General features: G+C 40.7%; 1 protein-coding gene and 1 long non-coding RNA gene across 10 annotated transcripts in view; one reads left to right on the forward strand and one right to left on the reverse strand.

Annotated features, from left to right (window-relative positions):
* Positions 1–22,531, reverse strand: part of LOC111560135 — a 297,662-nt gene that overhangs the window by 68,379 nt on the left and 206,752 nt on the right. Inside the window, exons 8-9 of the long non-coding RNA XR_006596594.1 lie at positions 3,263–6,266; positions 1,945–2,135 (exon numbers count right to left, since the gene is read on the reverse strand). This is a non-coding gene — a long non-coding RNA (uncharacterized LOC111560135). The remainder of the gene's footprint in view (positions 1–1,944; positions 2,136–3,262; positions 6,267–22,531) is intronic.
* MFAP3L (microfibril associated protein 3 like) overlaps positions 1–22,531 on the forward strand; it is a 100,539-nt gene that overhangs the window by 30,533 nt on the left and 47,475 nt on the right. For 7 of the 9 annotated variants that reach the window (XM_045055678.1, XM_045055681.1, XM_045055676.1 and 4 more), the window contains one exon: positions 6,031–6,863. In XM_045055678.1, coding sequence (XP_044911613.1) covers positions 6,031–6,863 — 833 coding nt within the window. Of the gene's footprint in view, positions 1–6,030; positions 6,864–13,467; positions 14,592–22,531 lie in introns of those variants that run through there. The other 2 variants (XM_023252676.2, XR_006596593.1) reach the window with 2 other exon arrangements.

A 22,531-nucleotide genomic window follows, 5' to 3' on the forward strand; every position in this document is an offset into this window, starting at 1 on the left:
CCAGTTGAAATCTCCTCCTTAAAAACCATAGGTATGTAAAGCTCAAGAGCCTAAGTAAGTACCTCACTGGGATTTTGAACAGAGTTTTAATCTTTTCATGCCACTCACTGGGGACATAGACAAACCATACATCAGCTTATTTACACATTCACAGAAAGGTATCTCCAGAGAAAAAAGAAATCCTTATCTTCGAATAAGTAATTTGGGGGAAATTCTAAGAGCTTCGTATTTGGGCATAATTTTAATTTCTAATGCTCCATGATCCTCAGGAAAAGCTGGAGAAATTTAGGATTGTAGTAGACATGGTGTTTGAAGGAAGCTGTAATTATAGTATCTTTGTAGGTTGTGTTCTCACTTTCCTTATGATTCTTTAGTTCCAGAATGTATCAGTGCTGTTCATTTCTATACAGCAGTAATGTGGTCAGAAGTCGTTTGCATGAGCCATAGTTCTGATCTAGTGCCATACACTGGCTACACACTGAGCCACAGTGACTCCCATCATATGACTGTAGCCATATGAGGCTGCTGATCTGCTTCTCTCATTACTGGACAGGGTCTACCTGACCCTGACACTGTCCTATTGACATGACATCATAGTGTCTGGAGCAACTTCCTCTTCCATGTGTGTGTGCACCCCACAGTGAGCACGGTGGTACCAGGTCAGCCACCTTCCTGGCTTGGGACCAAGGTTATGGCTTCTCCCAGAGAATGTTGGCAGGAGGGGAAAGTTCTGGAACCATGTCCCTGTGGAAAAACTATCCTGAAAAGGAGATTTTTCTCATTACCTTGATTTTCTAATATTCGTTAATATTTTTTCAGTCAATTTAGGCTTGTCTGATTTGAGAAATTTCAAGAAGTCTACAAGTAGGTCATAGACTACATTCATTTTGAATTTTGACAGATGCCTCCATATCAACCTTCCAAAGGTTTTACCAACCTGACTCCCCACTGCCACGTGTGTAAGCATCCCTTACCCTGTTCTCTCAGCAACATAATATATAATCAGTGTCTTCCCTCTTTTTCTGGCACTCTGAAAGGTTGCAAGTTATGTTTTGGGGGGTGCCTGAGCAGCTCAGTCAGATAAGCATCTGACTTTGGCTCAGGTCATGATCTCATGGTTCGTGAGTTCAAGCCCTGAGTCAGGCTCTATGCTGACAACACAGAGCCTGCTTGGGATTCTCTGTCTCCCTCCCTCTACTCCTCCCCTGCTCACACTGTCTCTCTCTCTCTCTCAAAAATAAACTCTTAAAAAAGTTATGCTTTTTATAGTTAGACACTATTCATATTTCTTTTTTTCTGTGATTTATCCATTCGTATCCTTTCCCCATTTTTTCTTTTGAGTTATTTGTCTTGATTTATAGGAGTTTTTTTTTATGTTTTATACCTAGTAAGCATTTGCCTGTCAAGTATTCGTAATTTTCTCCCACTCTGTCATTTGCTTTTACTTTTACTTAGTATGACATATTTTATAGTGTAAAAATGTTAATTGTGGAGAAATCTAATCTATTATTGTTTTCCTTTATAGTTTCTGGGATTCTTGAAATGCCTAAAAAGACATCCCTAGTTTGTAAAAATGTTTTTATATCCTCTATTAACTTTATGCTTTTTAAAAATATTTTTTAATGTTTATTTATTTTGAGAGAGAGAGCATGTAAGCAGGGGAGGGGCAGAGAGAGAGAATCCCAAGCAGGAACTGTGAGATCATGACCTGAGCCAATATCAAGAGTCTGACACTTAACCAAGTGAGCCATCCAGGCACCCTAATTTGATACTTTTAATTTACATTTAGATCTTCAGAATACTTGGAACTTATTTTTATGTATCACATCAAATAGGAACATAACTTCATTTTCATTTTTCTTTTAAATGAATGGTCAGTTATCCCAGTATTCTTTCCCTGCTGATTTAAAATATCTTCCTTATTTTTAAAATTCCCATGCTTACCGGCATCTGCTTCTGGGCTTTCTGATTTTCTTCACTGGTTTAGTCAGGGGTCAGAGAAGGTTTCTCAGGTAGCGAGGTGACAGCGAGGTGGTGTCTGAACTGGGCTAAGAAGGGGTGAGGCAAGGCTTGGAGGCGGGAGGGAGGAGAGCTTTCCAGGCAGAGAGGAAACCTGTGGGAAGGTCCTATGGCAGCTGTAAGAAATGAAATAAGGCCTGTTTGTCAGGGGGAAGTCCTGTAGGGTGAGGGGTTCCTGTTCTCCCACAGGATAAATACAAAGCTCTTGAACATTCTGGCCCTGCATTCCTCTCCGGCCCTGTCCCCACCCTAGCCCTTCTTGGTTTTGGATAGAGTTTGTCAGCTGCAGCAGCACAGCCTGGGTTCCCTCTATTGCTCCTATGCCACCTGCACCACCCAGCCCGCCCTCATCCTGGCCCGGTTCCCCAAGCCTCTCCAAGAAGCTGGTGCTCCCACCCCACTGCCCTGGGCCGGCACTTTGCCAAGTGAGCCACAGTCCTTTGTTGCCGTCTGCGTCCCTCCTTGGGCCGGATGGTTTTCTCAGTCGGGGATCCTGTCTAACTCATCTTTGTATTCGTACAGTCGAGCGTGGAACCTGCTGCAAACGCAATTTACTCAATAATGTTTGTTGACTAAACGCTTGAACAAGATTAAAAAAAGATCACTGCCCTTCTAAAAATGTCAGCTTTTGTGTGTGTGTGTGTGTGTGTGTGTGTGTGTGTGTGCGCGCAGCATAAAATACACACTGCAGTACAGCTAAGAAATAACATCTGTTAGCTTTTCTCTTTGCAAAGGAGAGACTGTCACCACACTACTTCTGCTCCCACGTGGGAGGTTTTCATGTGCGATTCTTGTGCCTGGAGTTTCTCGGGGAGACTGTGACAGATTCCTGGGCAAACTCTAGCAGCCCTTCTCCTACTGCATGTGTCAGTATTTTAGGGTGAAGCCTTCAGGTGAGGGTCACCTTACAGGACCAGAGTGGCTGACGGGAGGTGGAGGGAGGGCTTTCGAAGGGTTACAATCTGAGCAAGGCACAGGGCATGTATTAGTGAATAACTGTCAAGGGCATTAGGGAAATGTTTTAATCTTTGGTAATCTTTGGTAATATATTCAGAAAGTCACGGTTTAACATCCGCCTCTTTATTTCCTCCAGAATCGTTGCATGTAGATCTGACTCGGCATCAGCTGCCGACATTTTAGGTTTTTATCTGTGCTAAAGTGACGCGGCTTAGTGAAAATTCAGCACAACTTTGACATGCCCAGTTTCCATCTAAAATACACGAGAACAGCACTGTATACGCACTTCATGAAGAGCACTGATGGTTTCCTATGGCAGTCATTGTGGGTGTTCTTGTTTTCTTAAGTAAAGTTAAAGCTAAAGCCAAGACCCTTCCAGAATGAGTCTCAGGGCAAGATATTTGTAGACTGAGGCGAATGGTAACGTGCAAGACAGAAAACGTTCTCAAGATGATCCCAGCTGGATGGGTTCTATATGGAAATTCTTCGTGAGCCTGGGTGCAGAGCTGATGTGGGAGGACCACAAAGTGCAATCTATGCCATCTTCGTTGTTTTCAGGGCTGCATCTGGTAGTAGAACACACAGAAATCTTTATTTTTCACTAACCAGCGGTCAAGCTGAGACTGAGAGGAAATATGTAGAGTCTTAGTATCAGCCTTTAAAAAAGAAGTGATACAGACTTACATCACCTTTGAGGTGATAACCTTAGCTCCTGTGACATTATGGTCTTTGGAAGGGGTGTGTGTGTGTGTGTGTGTGTGTGTGTGTGTGCACATACGTGTGTGTCTGTTGGCTACCAAAGACTTGCTTTGTGACCCATAACAGAATACAGTGATCACTAAAATTATTATTTAGGTGTGAAGAGAAGCTGTTCATAATACCATCAGATACCTGCCTTCTTAGTTTAGTGGTCTTTTCTGCTCTTCTGCTACTCCCAGGTTCAGACTACTTTGGAGGTAATTCCTCCATAAAAGGAACGGCCATGGGAGGTTAGGAGTTGAACAATTTGACCCTTACCACTCCCCACATAAATAACCTCACCTCACCTTCTTCCATCCTAGTTCCTGTTATATTTTCCAACAAAAGAAAGAAGGTAAATTTGAGAAACTCCTACAAGTATAGTCTGTAATTTTCTGGAACCAAATACCTTCCATATCCGTAATAAGTTTCCAGTCAACTCGAGTTTGCCTATGCCCGCTGTAGTCCACCTTTATGAAACATGCACATGTTAAAAATATAAATTGATAATACATTGATTCCCTTGCCCCAGATTATTTCTACATTTGGACAAACCTGCAGCCGAAGTATCAAAATCCACGTTCAGGGAATGAAGGGAGTGGAAGGCCTGCCCAATCTAAACGAGAGAAGATTTCACAGACTGGGTGCTTAGGTTTGTCGGTTGACACACATTCACAAGAAACCAAAAATTCACTAGATTTTCCAAACCAGTGTTTTCTACTCTTGGGGAAAAGACACTGGCCGAATTGTTAGAAAAGGGTTACTTGGGGACACTAGGAACCACTCTTCACAGATGTTCTTTCAGAAAGAGTAATAGGACAGCACCTACAAGAGGCATCCTGCTAGATCCAGCGTGCCTAGCAGGTAGGAGGGGCCACAGGTCCCCAGAAGGCACCTCACCTCCTCACCCTAGCTTCCTTAAGGATATTCCTAGGAGTAGAAGATGCTGGAATGAAGAAGGCCCTCTCTTGCTTCAGTCCATAGTGCCCTGAGACTGTAGTCACTTATGTGTTCACAAGTTTAAAAGGGGGGGAGGAGGGGAACAAGTTGCTTGTTGCTTTTGGGAAATATCAGATTTTTAAATAGAATTAGAAGTCACTGCCAGAAGGAGAAGAAACAAGTGAAAATACAATTCGATAATAGGTACTTAAAAGGAAAACTACATGTTGAACTGCTCCATCTCTCAGGAGAGGCTCCTCTAGTTGGCTTGTGGAGCCGGAGTGCTTTTATGGAGAAATATCTCGCTGTCTGCTCCTCAGAGCTCCCAAGAGAACTGTCCTGGACCCTTCCATCTCTATAGGACAGTATAGGGAGGTGGTAGGCTTTCAGAAAGCCTCAGACCCAGGACCTAGAAGCCAAACCTCTAATGACCTGTGGGTACAGAGGCAGACAAAGAATGAATCCCAATGAAAGAGTTTCCCCTGATTTAGAACTTCATCCCTGGGGCAACACTAGCTCCTTTTCAGGCCAGAGAAGGAAATAGAACTGCACTTATCAACATGCATTCTCCATTATGTGAGGCTTATTTTCGACTTGATGGGTCTATAATTTATTTGCAAGACTAAAACATTAAATTGGTATTAATTCATACCCAGCCTCTGAATGTTCACATTGTTAGCTTGTAACTTTTAAGTACTATAAACAATTCATCATAAATTCTCAAAATTAATGACATGTTATGCTTGAATTAACTGAGGTCATACAAGGATAACTTCAACCTCAAATATGAGAAACCCAGGTAAACAATTATAATTTAATTGGCTTACTCCAGACTTTATGTTGATCCTAAAATACTTTATATTCTTAGAAGCATTAAACTCCCTCAATGAACATATATATTCAATAGCGTCATGCTCGTGGGCAGGTTAGAAAACCAGATGCTATGTTTAAGGAATTCTTTAATAAGAGCGCAGTATTTTCCAGATTGTTTATTTTTCCTACTTTTCACGAGGCTGTAGAATTACGTAGCATGGCTTGGGGGTTAAGAGTATAGCCTTTCGACCCTGAGTTCATCTGCTCTCCCACTTCTTCCAAACTGGTGACCTTGGGAAGGTGGGCTAATCTAACCGTGCCTTAGTCTTTTCATCCTGTGAAATGGAGCCGGTATGAGTACCAACCTCAGAGTCGTTGTGGAGATGAAAAGCATTAACGCACATCACTGTGTCACTGGCTGGCACGTAGTAATTGTTCACTGTCGGTATCAGTAGCAGGAGTAGCAGTGGCGGCAGTAGATGTTTTTAGTAATGTGAGAGTTTGTAGACACTTTAATATGACCTGTGTGTCCTCGGTTGAATTTTCCCCCCTTCCTTCCCACAGGAAAATGGCAGATGCATGACAGCGGCCTCCTGAACATCACCAAGGTGTCTTTTTCAGACCGAGGTAAATACACATGTGTTGCTTCTAACATCCATGGCACTGTGAACAACACGGTGACCCTGAGAGTCATCTTTACCTCTGGAGACATGGGCGTCTACTACATGGTCGTCTGCCTTGTGGCCTTCACCATTGTCATGGTCCTCAATATCACCCGCCTGTGCATGATGAGCAGTCACCTGAAGAAGACCGAGAAAGCCATCAATGAGTTCTTTAGGACAGAAGGCGCAGAGAAGCTGCAAAAGGCATTTGAGATTGCCAAGCGGATCCCCATCATCACCTCAGCCAAAACTCTAGAGCTTGCCAAAGTCACCCAGTTCAAAACCATGGAGTTTGCACGCTATATCGAAGAGCTTGCCAGGAGTGTGCCTCTGCCTCCCCTCATTATGAACTGCAGGACCATCATGGAGGAAATCATGGAGGTGGTCGGGCTTGAGGAGCAGGGGCAGAATTTTGTGCGGCACACTCCAGAAGGCCAGGAGGCCTCAGACAGGGATGAGGTTTACACAATCCCAAACTCCCTGAAGAGAAGTGACTCCCCCACTGCTGACTCGGACGCCTCATCGCTGCACGAGCAGCCTCAGCAAATTGCCATCAAGGTGTCTGTGCACCCACAGTCCAAAAAAGATCACGTGGATGACCAAGACGGTGTGCAATTTGAGGTCAAAGATGAAGAGGAGACAGAACCGTCAGCCGACCATTCCCCGGAAACTGCAGAGCCTTCCACAGATGTAACATCCACAGAGCTAACGTCTGAAGAGTCAACGCCTATCGAGGTATTAGATAGAGTCCTGCCACCAGCTCACCTGGAAACTTCAGAGCCAGCAGTGGCACAGGACAGAAACACCTGCATTATTTATGAAAGCCATGTCTAATATCAACCATGAAAAGCTATGCATATCAAGAAAATCAGGGGCTGCTCCTTGTAGTGCAGATGTAGTACGCACTCGCCGCTAAGCCTTACCAGGAGACTCTCATCCCTTAGGTAGGAGTGACGCCATTTTAAAAGGGGAAACACCTGAGTGCAGTTTATGACATGACTGGAATTTCCCCCACAGTAAAGGATGTGAGAAACATCAGGGTGCAGAATTGGTAATACTGGACGGAAGGTGTCTGTCCGTGCGATACGAATTTTAGAGGCTCTTCTCTGCCAAATAACCTTAATGGGTGATGCCCTTTTGTCAAAGAGAATATTACTATAAGATATTCTGAGTTCAAGAGCCCTGTCCAATGCACACCGCATTGCTTTTCCTTTAAAAAAAATTATAGGTCTGCTACAATAGCAAATGCACGTACATGGGTTTGTTGCACTTTCTTCTCAGTTTTATTCCTTTCACTGTTCCTTTATAATGGAGTAGTTGTTGTTACATTAATACTAATTGCTCTTTCCGGTTTGGTCCTTTTTGCCACTTTGTCCTTATTTTCCCCCTAGAATACTTACCTCAGAGGCTTTGGTATCAGTCACTGGTGCCAGGGCTGATACCTACAAGTCACCTGTAATGTTCCCGAGTAGTTACTAGGCTCGTTATTTTTGTCACTACCCAGGCCTATGTTCATACATCACTTTTTTTGTTTCCAACGAAGCTGCTATTGTGAAACTGAGAAAAATTTTGCCCAGGAATAGCACTTTATTAGCCAAAAACAAATGTGTTTACCTGTCCGATTCTGAGAGCCTTTTGGTGGAGGGAAATTATAAAAGGTCGAATATACCTGTATTACCCATGAAACCTGCTCTCTATGTGTAAGTAACATCATCTTACAAACAAAAACTGATTATCTGGAAAATGTATTGCTTCTGAAGACAGCAGCATATGATGAATCCCTGTAGGTTGTAGAATATTGACTTCCCAGAAGGGCTTGGAGGGCCATATGCCATCGAGTGACTCAAACACTTAATTCAGGGCAGCAAAATAAAGATCTGTGAAGTTGTGTAACCAGGTCCGCTTTGTGAACCACGTAGCTAACTTGTTGGTCTTGAAGGGGAGAGTGAAAGGTTGGAGTAATGACCTAGGGAACTGTGTCATCAAATTTCACGCCAAATTATTGAATTATTTTTTAGTCTCACAAGAAAGCAGTAATATGTGAGGCTGAATGATGTTATGGAAAGGAGAAAAAGTCAGTCTATGCAAAGGTCAGCACCTTACCTGACTGTGCCAATAACTAGCTGCCTGGCTTTGGGCAGGTATGGGTCTCAGCTTCCTTATCTGTCAGAGGGGGCAGACTAGATAGGCTCTGAGCACCATTTAAATGGTCTCACTCTCTCACAGAACCACATCAATATCATCGTGCTTGCTCTCTTTCCAGTTAACAGATTTTCACTTTCATCTCTGGGTTCAGCTAACATTTTTTATGCTGCCTTACTTACTCAAGGAGGATCAGTTTTAAATAATCATAGCATTTTAAGCAAGTTGTGGATCTTCTCTCCCAAAACATCATTAGGACCACTTCTATAGTTTAAATTTAACCATAGTGAGAATGAGTGGTATTTCATTGTCACTTAGAAGCAGGGGGAGTAACCTTAAAGTTGTTGTAGGGGTCATGGCCACATCAAGTGATGGGGTCGTGTTGTTGAAGGTTACATGGGCCACGTTGGTACTGAGGGAGCAGACCCAGATGTTTAGTCCTCACTCTGTCACTATCTAGTAAGTGATCTCGAACAACTCCCTTCCCTTCTCTGGGGCTTAATCTTTTCCATCTGAAGAATATGGGGGTTGTGCTTGATGAGTCACAAGGTCCCTTCTAGCTCAGACATGTATTGTTTTACAGAGTTTGTAATCTCCCAAGATAGGTCCCTGCTGCAAGAGACAAACAACATTGGGAGCCAAAATGGGTACAGGAGATTGGATGCTTTTTGCTGTCCAAAATTTTACAACAAATGTATTTGGCTGTGCAGCTGAGGGCAGTGGGTTTGGCTTTAGGGGTAGCCTGACAAGCTTCTTTATTCATAGACAACCAGTGTGGAAGGCAATCTAACAAGACATGGAATTTGGTTAGACAAACTTGTCCAGGAATGAATTGCTGGCATCTAGTTAGAAGGGTCTTGGCGGGGGGGGGGGGGGGGGGGGGGGGGTCACATAAAGCAACTAGTAGTACAGCAGTCAAGAGAAAGCATGACTCCTATGTGGGCTCTCTGGATTAGGATTTTATGTATTTGGGTTGCAGAACACCTTTATCTCCAACTCTAAGAATATAAACATTTTCCACTTGCTATGGAGGTCAGCAAATTCTTACTACAGATCTATATGCCCAAAAAAACAACTGAAATTTAAGCTCATTTTGTGATATTGTGTGAACTTTTTTGCATTGTGTTCAGTTATTCCACCCAAACCCATGTGCAGATTTCCACATGGAAAGGCATCAGTTCTATCTAGACATTGATAAGAAATAAAAACTTTAAAATCAGCAGATTTTTAATGAAGCAGGAGCAGGAATTTATGACCAAAGAATGTTCCAGATTGGTCTTAGCTTCTTAAGACTGGGGAGATTATTATTATTATTATTATTATATAGATTTTTCCAAACTTTTCCCCTCTTAGGGCATCAAAAAGCTCTTGATAGAATCATAGCCAACCTAAAAGGAGGTTGGTTTACAATGGAGATTTCTCCTTCCAGAAATTCTACACTCTTCCTATCCATCCTACATCTTCTTCGTGAAATGAGAAAGGCTCTCTCCTTCTAGAATATAAAATGTAGAAGACCTTGTGACTTTCAGCTGATTTTTCAAAGATAAACTGCTCAGCTTCATAGAAATTCATAGACGTATGGCTGTATGTGTGTGTCCTTGTGTGCACGCATGAGCGTCAGGCTGTTTGGGGCAGTTTTAAAAGCTTAACGCTAAATCCCAAGCTACGTCCTTTGGGTCTTATGTAGTCATTCTCAACATCAGTCTCTGGTTTCTGAGTCATATCTCTAGCAACTTCTTTCCTTGAAATTCTGAAAATGATTCAGATACGTGTGCATATTTAATTCACTTAGATGATCCGTAAACTTGGATGGTATTTATTCTAAATGGAAAAAAAACACAATTTTATACTGAAAATCTATGTAATTTATAATGGTTTTGTTTTATATATTATATTTTCATATCTTTAGGGCACATCTACTGTTCTCATCTTTTTGTATATCATACTCAGCAAAAAGAAATACTAATACTTGACTAAAATCTCTAGGAACCAAATGTGATGTATAACGTATAGAAATTGCTCTAAAAATAGCTGAATGTTCTCACCCATCCCAAGCATTATGGTGCCATTACATCCAGAATGAGTTGTCTCAGATGTTTATGAGCATTCCTTTTTTCAAAACTAAGGCTAAAAGGTCTTGACATCCCACACAATGGATTCTGGAATCTCCTTCCTATCTTTATCTTTTTTATTGTTTGTTTCATTTTTAACTGTAGAAGTCTGTGTTGTTCAAGCTTGCCTTTGAAGGGCAAATGTGAGATAAGAAAGCAATTTGATGAAAAGACTGAATTGAACTCTGGCTATGTAAATTATTTAGTGGACTGCTGACATGTTTTAAGTCTAACGCTTAGATTGTTATTTATTGGTGATCTAGGGTCTGCTCAGCTCTTTAGCACACGAAGTAAATGTAAGGCACAAGAATATTTGCATGTTTTGAACAAGCACTCTCTCAGTGTAATGCAGCCAACACAGATCTGCTTACCTGCAAAAACACCCATCCCAGCCATTGGAGAAACAGTTTGGGAGAGGCAAATCAGCCACCTTTTATTCATAGATTGAAATCCAGTGTTGTTATCAGTGCTAACTCTTAAATGGCAGCCCCTGAGGTTCTGTTAACAGGGGATTTCCTGTCAGTGTTTCATTTGGTAAGAAAATGGAGCATTTAACTTATCTTTCAGATACTGTATTTTATATTCGGCACAGTTCAGCTACTGTTCTGTACCTATTTCACAGATCCTTTTGGCATTCCGTTAAGATTATAATCCCTGTTTCTACTTTTGCTTTTTAAGCTAATTTACTGGTACTCTTTAAACCTACCAAATCTCATTGTATGTTCACACACATCTTTTGAGCACCTGACATCTTCAAGACACTAGCCATTTTTACATTCACCTATTCATTTAAAAATCCCTCAGTAGATAACAAAATTCATTTTCCTAATGACTTTTTTAGGGTTTCTACAGTGATTAATCAGGTCTGGATTAAACAAATCAATGGTGGGGGATTGGAAATCAAAACAGTTGTTTAATACGTTTTCCAAAGGACTGAGTGCGTGTCTGTTATACAAGAAAATATCATATGAGGGTGGTAATGATCTTTGAGATAGTTTAGAGATATCATTTTGAAGGGGGCTAATATTTAGAATACCACAATCAAAATTGAAGCTCTCAGAGAATGTAAAAATAGAAAACAAATAGTTCTAAGAATATTCTGGCATAAATTGATTTTTTTAACCAGTAATAAAAGCCTTCAGATGTATCTGTCAGACACCATAGAGCTGCTTACAGTGAGTTAGGGTCAAAGAAGATGTTTGCTTGCACTTATGTTTGGCTTGCTATATCTCTAGTTCTGGATGTCCTTTGTTAAAATTGGAAAATAAGATGAAAAACTTTATCTGGGCAGAAATGTCAAACTGGTGGATTTGTGAACTATAAATGTTCACTTTTTAAAAATAATTTAAAGATATAAACAAATGGCATTTAAGTTGATGTTATAGTAGCAAAACAAAACACCATGTGCTCCATCCTGTGTTTTGATCATTGCTTTAATAAAGGATTTGCGCAGGAGTGTGGATTTTGTGTCATGTCCCACCTGAAGGGCATGTGATTGTGGCATGTGATTTATTCTTTCCAATGATAGGAAATCCGTTACTCATTCTTTTTTTTTCTTTGTTTTTATTTTAACTTGTTTTATTTTTTTAAATTTACATCCAAATTAGTTAGCATATAGCGCAATAATGATTTCAGGAGTAGATTCCTTAGTGCCCCTTACCCATTTAGCCCATCCCCCCTCCCACAACCCCTCTAGTAACCCTCAGTTTGTTCTCCATGTTTATGAGTCTCTTCTGTTTTCGTCCCCCTCCCTGTTTTTATATTATTTTTGTTTCCCTTCCCTTAGGTTCATCTGTTTTGTCTCTTAAAGTCCTCATATGAGTGAAGTCATATGATTTTTATCTTTCTCTAATTTCACTTAGCATAATACCCTCCAGTTCCATCCACGTAGTTGCAAATTGCAAGGTTTCATTCTTTTTGATTGCTGAGTAATACTCTATTATATATATACACCACATCTTCTATATACATTCATCCATTGATGGACATTTGGGCTCTTTCCATACTTTGGCTACTGTTGATAGTGCTGCTATAAACATGGGGGTGCATGTGTCCCTAAGAAACAGCACACCTGTGTCCCTTGGATAAATGCCTAGTAGTGCAATTGCTGGGTCGTAGGGTAGTTCTATTTTTAGTTTTTTGAGGAACCTCCATACTGTTTTCCAGAGTGGCTGCACCAGCTTGCATTCCCAACCAATTCTTTTCCCTACCTTTTGCATCCATGACGTATCTTGGGAGAAAAGGAAAAATCAAATAATTTTTTTTTTAACGTCTATTCATTCTTGAGACAGAGGGAGACAGAGCATGAACAGCGGAGGGGCAGAGAGAGAGGGAGACACAGAATCGGAAGCAGGCTCCAGGCTCTGAGCCATCAGCCCAGAGCCCGACGCGGGGCTCGAACTCACGGACCGCGAGATCGTTACCTGAGTTGAAGTGGGACGCTTAACCGACCGAGCCACCCAGGTGCCCCGCAAATAATTTTTTTTAACTACAAACTTTATCCAAATTCAGAAACCTTAACTCCATCCTAACAAACTTTATAGCAATGTATTTTTATCTGTTTCAGGAAATGATTTTTAACATGTAATATAAAGCATACTCTGGAGAATCCAAAAAAAACAGGAAACTCACATACCCAGAACATTCCACAGAAGGTATAAGTAATAGATCTGCATAGACAATACCAAATCCAGGCCAAATTCAAAAAATGCTAAGTAGGTCCCTTTGACAATCAGCTTCAAAAACTGAATCCCTCTCAGATGAGATATGGGACACGTAAGCAAAACCAGATGGGACTACCAGATAGGAAAGCAAGACAAAAAGGGCAGAAACTAATTTACTGCAGACTAAAGAGACAAAATAACTGAGTTTTCCAATAAATTATACATGTAACTTAACATCCACAGGTTCTCCCAAGCAAAACAAAAAACAAAAAACCAGACTGAGTATTATGCTGGCATTAATGGAAAAATTAACAATCATATCATTATGAAAGAGAAAATAGGAAAGTTTCATGCTAACCAGGTAATTTTCACTGACGCCTATTTTCAGACCCAGAACAAATAGTTGCTAAATTTTTTTTGCAGGTTTTGGAATGCCATGTTCTGCATGGGCCTTAATCAAAAGAGCTGTATACGGATTAATATTAATCTGCATGATTTTCAAAGAAGCCTACAGTCACAGAGTTGGAAAATCAATGTGAAGTTCTCTAATTTACGTATCTTCTACAATGTGCCTACATGTAGTAGTTCAGCTCTGCTTGAAAATCTCTGACAAACAGGGAACTCGTTCCTCATAGCAGCATATTCCATCGTGGCTGGGTCTTAAGCACTGAGGCAAGAATTTTAAAAGTGCTACCACACTGGTCCCTGAGTTCCCTGAAGCCAAAAGTGTGAGTTAGTCCTGCCACAATAAAATGGTCTTTTTAGTGTCAACACAAAACTAAAATTGTAAATGTATTCATATAAAAGGATTGCAAAAATGCGGGATGCTCCTGATATGGCTAATTAACATGCCATGTGGCACACACCCTTTTGAGTGAATGGTTTCTGCCACTGGGGGGGTGTTAGAGGCAGAATTCAGGTGAATCAGGTGCTCGCCTTCCCAGCCCCTGAGATGTCCTAAGGCTACAGCTCACTGAATAAAGGGTGGTTCCGCAGCGAGAAAAAAAGCAAATCAACCAGCAGATGAATTGCCTCATTATATTAGTATACTTTTGAAAGACTACTAGAACAACTGAAAGAAGTGTATATATATGTTATTTTCAAAAAACAAATCTCTACCAGTGGGGTGGGTTTTCTGACAATTATTCATGTTTTAAGATTCATTATGGAATAGGAGTCCCAGTAAATTATGCACAAAAAAAAAAAAATCACTCTAGCAAAATTAGAGGACTTTTTGTTCAATGCAGATGCTCTATAACATCTACTTCCTGAAGTTCTCCATGATTCCTATGAAGCTGATTTGTTAATAGAGACCCCTGAAGCGATTGGCACCTCTGGTTTTAGGTCTGATTGATTATTATGTCTACTGATGTCACACACTTCTTCCACCTTAGGCATATGGCAAGGTGAACAAAGTTCCCCAAAGCTTTAAGAAAAGTCCTTTTTTTTTTAACTAGGATTTTATTTATTTATTTTTAAGTTTATTTGAGAGACACAGAGACCACGAGAGTGGGGGAGGGGCAGAGAGAGAGAAAAGAGAGAGAGAATCCCAAGCAGGCTCTGTGCTGTCAGCACAGAGCCAGATGCCAGTCTCGAACCCATGAAACTGTGAGATCATGGCCTGAGCCGAAACCAAGAGTTGAACACTTAACCAACTGAGCCACCCACGTGCCCCAAGAAGATACCTAATTCTAACCATCAAGGTTTTTACACCAAAGGCAAAAATGACTGGACAAAGTGTGTCTGGACAAAGAGGTAGGACTCTCTGTCTTAGCTCTACAGAGGGTCCCTATTGTTGGGTGATGTTACCCACGCTCGTCCCTGTTGGCATTACCTCAGCTGTTCTGCCAGTGGACGAAGTTACTATGCTTGAAGTAAAATGCTGTATTACAGAACAAATAGAGTCCATGAAAAAAAGCATCTACCATGAAGTAGACACTTACCAGTTTAACATAAAAGAAGTAAATTTCAATGCCGGTTATGTTTGAAATTATTTTAAAACTGAAACATGACACAAATTATGACTTGGCATCATATTTATAGAAATGTCTTCATCTGAAGAAGAGATTTGAAAGTGTTAACACCTTCAAAAATTGCAGAGGATTTAAATACATTCTATTTGTAGGAAATACGAAAAATGACAGCTGATGTGGAGCATCTGTGATCATTAATTTTTTTAATGTGCTGATTATAATGTTCCTAATTTTTTGGTCATCACAATAATTACTATGATTGATGATACTTCTGAAACCCTGCCAGATCTTGAAAAAAAAGTTTAACCCCAAATTAAAAATATATATGTATTATTCTTTTATCATGTTAACTATTCATTCCACAATGAGTTGTAGATGACTGAGTTAAATACACGTTACTGTCTGTGAGTCCTTTGAAATTGGAAATTGCTATGTTTCATACAAGCTCACTAACTCTGGATAATGAGACTACTTTATTAATCAGACAGTTTACTCCCAATCATTTGGAGTCAATGATAGATTTACAGTGTGATTAAAAAAGCAGAAAGCTGGATGATCTATAAGTGCTTTTCTTAATCTGAAGCAAAAAAATGGAAGACATTCTGTTTATAACACAAGAATAAAACATTCATATGCTATGCTTCCAATAGACTGAATATTTGTGTCCATCCAAAATTTCTATGTTGAAATCCTAATCCCCAATGTGATGGTTTTTGGAGGTGGGGCCTTTGGTAGGGGATTAGGTCATGAAGCATGACACTCCTATGAATGGCATTGGCGCCCTTATAAAAAAGACCCCATAGGAGCACCTGGGTGGCTTAGTCATTTGAGCGTCTGACTTTGGCTCGGGTCATGATCTCACGGTTTGTGAGTTCAAGCCCCACCATCAGGCTTGCTGGTGTCAGCCCAGAGCCCACTTCAGATCATCTGTCCCTCTCTCTCTGTTCTGTCCCCACTTGTGCTCTCACACACACAAAAAAAAAAAGCTCCACAGAACTCCCTCATCCCTTCTGCCATGGAAGGACACAGCAAGAGGACAGCTGTCTATGAACCAGAATGCAGTCTCCCACCAGACACTGATCTTCCCCTCCCTTAATCTTGGACTTCCAGCCCCCAGAACATTAAGAACTAAATCTTTAGGGGTGCCTGGGTGGCTCAGGTTATGATCTCAGGGTTCGTGAGTTCAAGCCCCACATCAGGGTCTCTGCTGTCAATGCAGAGCCTACTTCAGATCCTCTGTCTCCCTCACTCTACTCCTTCTCCAGCCTCTCTCTGTTCTCAATAGAAATTTAAAAAATAAAAAATAAATTAAAAAAAAAAGAACTAAATCTTTGATGTTTAAGCCACCCAGTCTATGGTATTTTTGTCACAGCAGCCCAAGTGGACCAGGAAAGGATGAATAGTGTAAAACAATGTAAGAATACCTAAAACATGCAACTCGATTCTTCCAAGTCCTTACATATGGATTTGGACTGCCTTTTTAAACATTTTCCTTATAAGATTTTTTTCAACACTTCAATATAAAAATCAATGCAAATATAGAATTATGAACCTTCAGATTATTTTCCTTCTTTATTAAACATTTACATTCACCAGGATAGGAAAATCATAATATAGTCACACTTGTCCTCTTTATATGAGATCTAAAGAGAATGGCTATGCCTTATGACATCAAATTTAGATTCAGTCCTTTGCCTAAACACAAAATTGTCGCCAATTGATAGCAAAACTGTCTGTATCCACTGAGTGGGGGCGTGGGGGCGACTGAAACTTGACTATTCTTTGTGAACATGTGTGTGTGCTTTTATGTTGCATGTATGGATTTTATCTTTCAAAATACTCTGAGTCTAGAACATGAAACACATTTTACTTACTTTATTCTGATATAAAATTGTAGATTCACTTACAGTTGTATGAAACAATACGGAGAGATCCCAGGTACCCTTTACCCAGTTCCCCTCAATGGTCACATTTCACAAAACTGTATAGCACACTGTCACAATAAGGGTAGCAACATTGATCTTCATCAGATTTCCCCAGGTTTACATGTACTCATTTGCATGTATGTATTTTGTGTATCTACCACCACAGCCAAGATACAGAACAATGCCATTACCACAAGGATCACTCACGTTGCTTTCTTACAACCACATCTGCTCCTGTCCCGCCCCAGAACACATTTTTTTTTTAATCCGTAAACTCAGATAACTGAAACGTGTCTGGAACTGATTCTAATAAGTGTGTTTTTTCCATAGAATTATGTTCAAATCTGTCAGTTACTTCCTATCTGGTTTCCTGTCCCTCTTGAAAGGACGCAATGAAGACAGAGAGATGGCTTCTGAAACATGAAGGAAGAGCACAACCATATATTTGAAATTCTAGAAAACACTTGAGAAGTACGGGATCTGAAGTACCAATAGGTCACAGTATCTTTGTGGGGGAGCTCTTGAACATCCCACTGGCACCCTAAACTATTCTTGCAACCAAAAGACACTGAACATAGAACAAGGGCATGGTTTTTCCATGTCTTTAAAATCTCAAGGGAAGCGGTGCCTGGGTGGCTCAGTCAGTTGAGCATCTGACTCTTGGTTTTGATTCAGGTCATGATCTCACCGTTTCAGGGGATTGAACCCCACGACGGGCTCTGTGTTGGCAGCACAGAGCCTGCTTGGGCTTCTCTCTCTTTCCCTCTCTCTCTGCGCCTTCCCTGTTTGTGCTGTCTCTCTCTCAAAATAAATAAATAAACTTTAAAACAAGTCTCAAGGGAAGAAAAAGTAGTCCCTCCAGTATCTAAAATGTCTGGTGCTCATCACCACCCAAGAAATCCCCAAACTAAGGGAGGTAGAAGGAAAATCAAGAGTAAAGATTCAAACAACCTCTGTGATACTGGCAATATTGTCAGCCTTGTATCCTTCCCTCTTGGACAGGACAGGACTTAGAATTTAAATGCCGAGCACCTAGGCCATAATATTGATTCTGATGTTATATTAAGCATCAAGGACCATAGTAAAACCCTAATAATGCCAGTGACATCTCAAATATTGAGATTAAGACCATGGACCATACTGTTGAGGGAGAAGATCCTCTGCCCACCCAACTCAAGGGAATGTGCAGGAGACAGACTCCGGAGCAGGGTCACTTGAGTCTTGAAAGGTCCTCACTCAAAGCCGCTGAAATGGCATCATGAAAAATTCATTCCTTCAGAGTACCATTTTTCTCTTATTACACAAATACCCTAGACCCTAGTAATCACCTTAAGCCTCTGTCAGGCATCGTGAATACAGAGTAGGAATTGGTTTAATCCTATGACTCTACCCAACAACCAGATGAAATCTGAGCACCGAAGGGGCAAGGAGTGTTGAAAGGGTAGAAGAAAAGAATGATGTTGTCTCCAAGGAGACTTCCAGAAGGGCATCCTCCCTGGATGGAGGGCCAGAGAAGCCAAAAAGCTGCATGCTGACATCTTAGAAGCATAAGAGGAGTTGCATAAGGGAAATATGAGAAAACTAAAAAAAAAAAAAAAGAAAATTTATTTCACACTGTTACCCAAGATTAGCCATGCCCAGATCATCAGTGAATTTTTAAAATATGGAAAATAGTATATGCATTAGCTTACACAAATCAGTCATTAAAATCATAGAAAATTATATTCATCTAATTTCTAGTCAAAAAAAAAATCCCTTCAGTTTTAATCCTTGTTGTCTCCTCAATGACATGAGCTTCAGTGCTTAAAGCATTGAGTTCTAAGCTAATCATCAGTTTCCTGTTTTAAAAGAAAAAAATTTTAATGTTTACTTATTTTTGAGAAACAGAACATGAGCTGGGGAGGGGCAGAGAGAGAGGGAGACACAGAATCTGAGCAGGCTCCAGGCTCTGAGCTGTCAGCACGGAGCCTGATGTGGGGCTCAAACCTACAAACCATGAGATCATGATCTGAAATCATGACCTGAGCTGAACTTGGACATTTAACCAACTGAGCCACCCAGGTAGCCCAGCAGTGTCCTGTTTTAAAAATCAACTTATTAAATCATTTCTAAAAAATTATTCCCAGTGGTAGTAGAGGGCAGGCTTTCAGTTGAGTAGCAACATTAAAGCATCTTTCAAATACTTGTTTATTTTGAGCATGATGTATTAATTAGGATGCTTTATTTCAATCAAAGTTCAAAAATGTTCTTTACAATTGCCATAGCAGTAACATTACTATTCTGTATTTTCCACTCAAACCTCAGGATTAAACACAAAATCTACATGCCATACTCTGACTATAATGCTCAATTTTATTCTGTTCTAAGTTTTGCTCTTTTTCTGTGCACATGCTGTATTTCACAGTCTTAACAAAATTGTTTCTAAGTCCTTAAAAAACAGCGGGATGTAACATTTCCTGTCTTTTCTTTTTATATTATTATTAAAATAGTTAGATAAAGCAGGGTAAACCCTTATGACTTTTCTTTGGTTTCCCCTCCATAACAATACATACTCTTCCTCCATCTTACAGGCAGGTTAGCCTAATAGATGACACCATGTTCTAAAAAACAAAAAAAGTGAAGTGATTTTCCCAAGACTATACTAAATTCTTTAGCTACTAGACTGTGAATTCTATACAAACAGGACTCGCACCCATATTGCCACAGTGCTTCCTATAGAACCTTAAGGATTACTGATGTTTAGTAAATGTTAATTAAGTAAAAACTAATATGTCTTCTAGCTAATGAGGATTTATTGGGATTGGAATAACTATCTTCATTTATAGGGCCTCATGAAGGGCAAAAAGTGCATTTTGAAGAATCTCTTTGAACCTAAAACCTACTTGTACAGACTCCCCTGTTCTCAGGATGGTTTTTCTGGGTAGATTTCTTTTCTCATGAATAGAATATAACTTTAAATGTCTTCCCATTTTCTTCTCTCTCACACTTTAACCTCATATTTACAAGAGTTATTTAAAAGTCTTTTGTCCACTCTACTGGTGTCGTGGTGAGACAATTTTCCACAATTAAAATCTGCAGTGAGTTCAAGAGAAATGAATTGTGACATTGAAATTACTTCTATGTCGTTACATGTCATGTTCTCCACAAGAACTTTACAGTCACTGAAAGATGGAACAGAATAAAACCATGCCTTTTCTGCAGTGAAGATATTGGTGGGGACAGCCAATGCATCCCTGTTATAGGTTAATACATTAACCGTTCAGATCGCATTGGTTTTGTTCTAGGTTTCCTTCACCTCAAAAGAAACCAAAACTCTAGTGAAAAATAGGATTAGAGAATCCAGTTCCTGGAGCTTGCGCTACCCCCTCAGTAAATCTTCACCAACGCAGACTAGCTCTGATGGAAATGTAACCCCAAACAGCTGCTGAGTTTCAATTTTCCCTTCCTACATGATCAGGTCCTTATCTTCCCTGATTTGCTCTCAAGGCACAAACAGGGTGACACCGCACATTGACCTCATTGTAGAAGCAGGAAAATGGGACTCATTAAGTGAGGGAATTATTTCAAGATTGAGAGGGCGGAGGTTATAAACATAATCGGCACACCACACCAGCTTATACATATACTGACTGCAAAATAGTGAGCCTGCACATTCTGCTGCTGCTCGTGTGCATTTCTCCTTACACAGCCAGTGCCTATGCTTGTGAAGGGCCACCGTTCACTCACACCATTCATGGGGAGATAGAGGCCTTCTGCAGCTTGCTGCTGCTTCATCTTCTCAGTCACCACTTCTTCCCCTAACTCCTCTTCCCTCAGAGAAACCCAGTCTCCCCTTAGCTTTGCATGCCCCTTCATCTTGGTCTTCTTACGTGGCGAGTTGGACCAGTTACCCAGCTCTGGCCTCAGCCCCAGTGGGCAATGGACACTTTTGTTTTCCTCCTATTTGAAGTTAGCCAGCTGCTTCACAGGCCGTGTGGTGCTCAAATTTACGCAGGCAACTACTGAATATCCGAGACATACTAGCATTTACTCATATTTATGCCTTAATTATCTCTGGCCCCTCCACCCATTCTTGGTCACCGTATGTATCCACTAAGACACAAAAATGCCCAAACATTAATTGCTTTCATTGCTATGAGTTAACTTTTCCTCTATATTTTACAAAGGCCTTTGAAAGATAAGCCTGCATATTTCCTTAATTCCACCTCTCTTTCCAAACATCCTATTTGATTAGGCTTCATTTATCTCCACCGGCCTGACTTCCTCCTTAGTGTCCTCATCCCTGGACCTTACAAACTGATTCTCATTCTCTCCTTCTTGAGCCTACCCTCCACTGATGCACACCATGAACATTGTTACCAGCTTCAGAACATTATCACCATTGTTCATCCTTGTTCTCTGGGACACTCAGCAAACTTGTCTAAGAAGCCTTGAGTTATTAGGCCCCGAACCGCTTCCCTATGTGATAAACTGCTTATGTACCTGTGTACCCCACTTCCCCATCACACCTGCACCTTTGTTCATGTGGACACACACACATGTACATACAACCCAGCACCCTATTGGCGACCAGAGGCAAGCAAGGAAGACAAAACAGTGCCAACAGAGATCTGAGCCTTTCTGGTCATTTTCAGAAACAGTAACCACAGATAATCAAAAGGATAGGTCTTATAATGGCAGAACCACATCACAATACAACACACATGTGATCTTGCAGTAGTGGGACTGATAAATGCCACCATGAAAATCTACCTATCCCCTGTCACATCTTCCATGACACCCCATCCAGACAGAAACACACTCATAACCAAATCATCCAGTTCTTCGTCTTGGTGCTAATACTACCCTCCATCCTGAAGTTTAATAACATTCTAGAGGCAGTAGTGAAGGCTGAATTCAGGGCCAGATTCCAAACATTTCTGCTAGAGTCCATTTGCAGCCACTCTTCACGCTCCCCTGAATGGCCTAGATCCATAATCACTGCTGTGTGAATCTGAGAAAGTTCCAGGATCCCAGAGTGCTCCACTGACCTGGCATCTGGCAGGGTGGCTCAGCTATTGCCTTCTTATGTAACATCAGTCTGCCCAGTCTCACTGTAAATCCTCTTTTCTAGCATTTGCAGAGTCACGAGAGGCTGGACCCTAGGTATTATTTAATGACACAGTAGAAATCCTTTTGAACCCTCTTTGTAAATCACTTCTCTCTACTTATTTGCTGTGTTTCTCTGAGCTCCACTTGACCTCTTTATCACCACTTGATAAAGGAACCATTAGATCCAGCTATGGATTGAAGTTAGGCCCAGTTGGTGTGTACTGTTATGAGACTATTATACAAATAAAATCTTAATTGTTCTTGCTAAATACTCAGGAATTTAATTTCAGCAATTATCAAGTGCTTACTTTGTAATCTGTCCTTAAACTGAGTCAGAACAAATCCTACCGGCATTGGGTTACATTAACTTCTTACCCAATAAGCAATACATTCGTGAAAATGAATAGGGTGCATTTACCATAGTTTTTCCGATCTAATAGCTTCTAGATCTACTTCTATTTTACACTGTGTATTAAATTTAAGCTAAAGCGCAGAAAA

Source organism: Felis catus, chromosome B1, assembly GCF_018350175.1.
Source record: "Felis catus isolate Fca126 chromosome B1, F.catus_Fca126_mat1.0, whole genome shotgun sequence".
NCBI classification, from domain to species: domain Eukaryota; kingdom Metazoa; phylum Chordata; class Mammalia; order Carnivora; family Felidae; genus Felis; species Felis catus.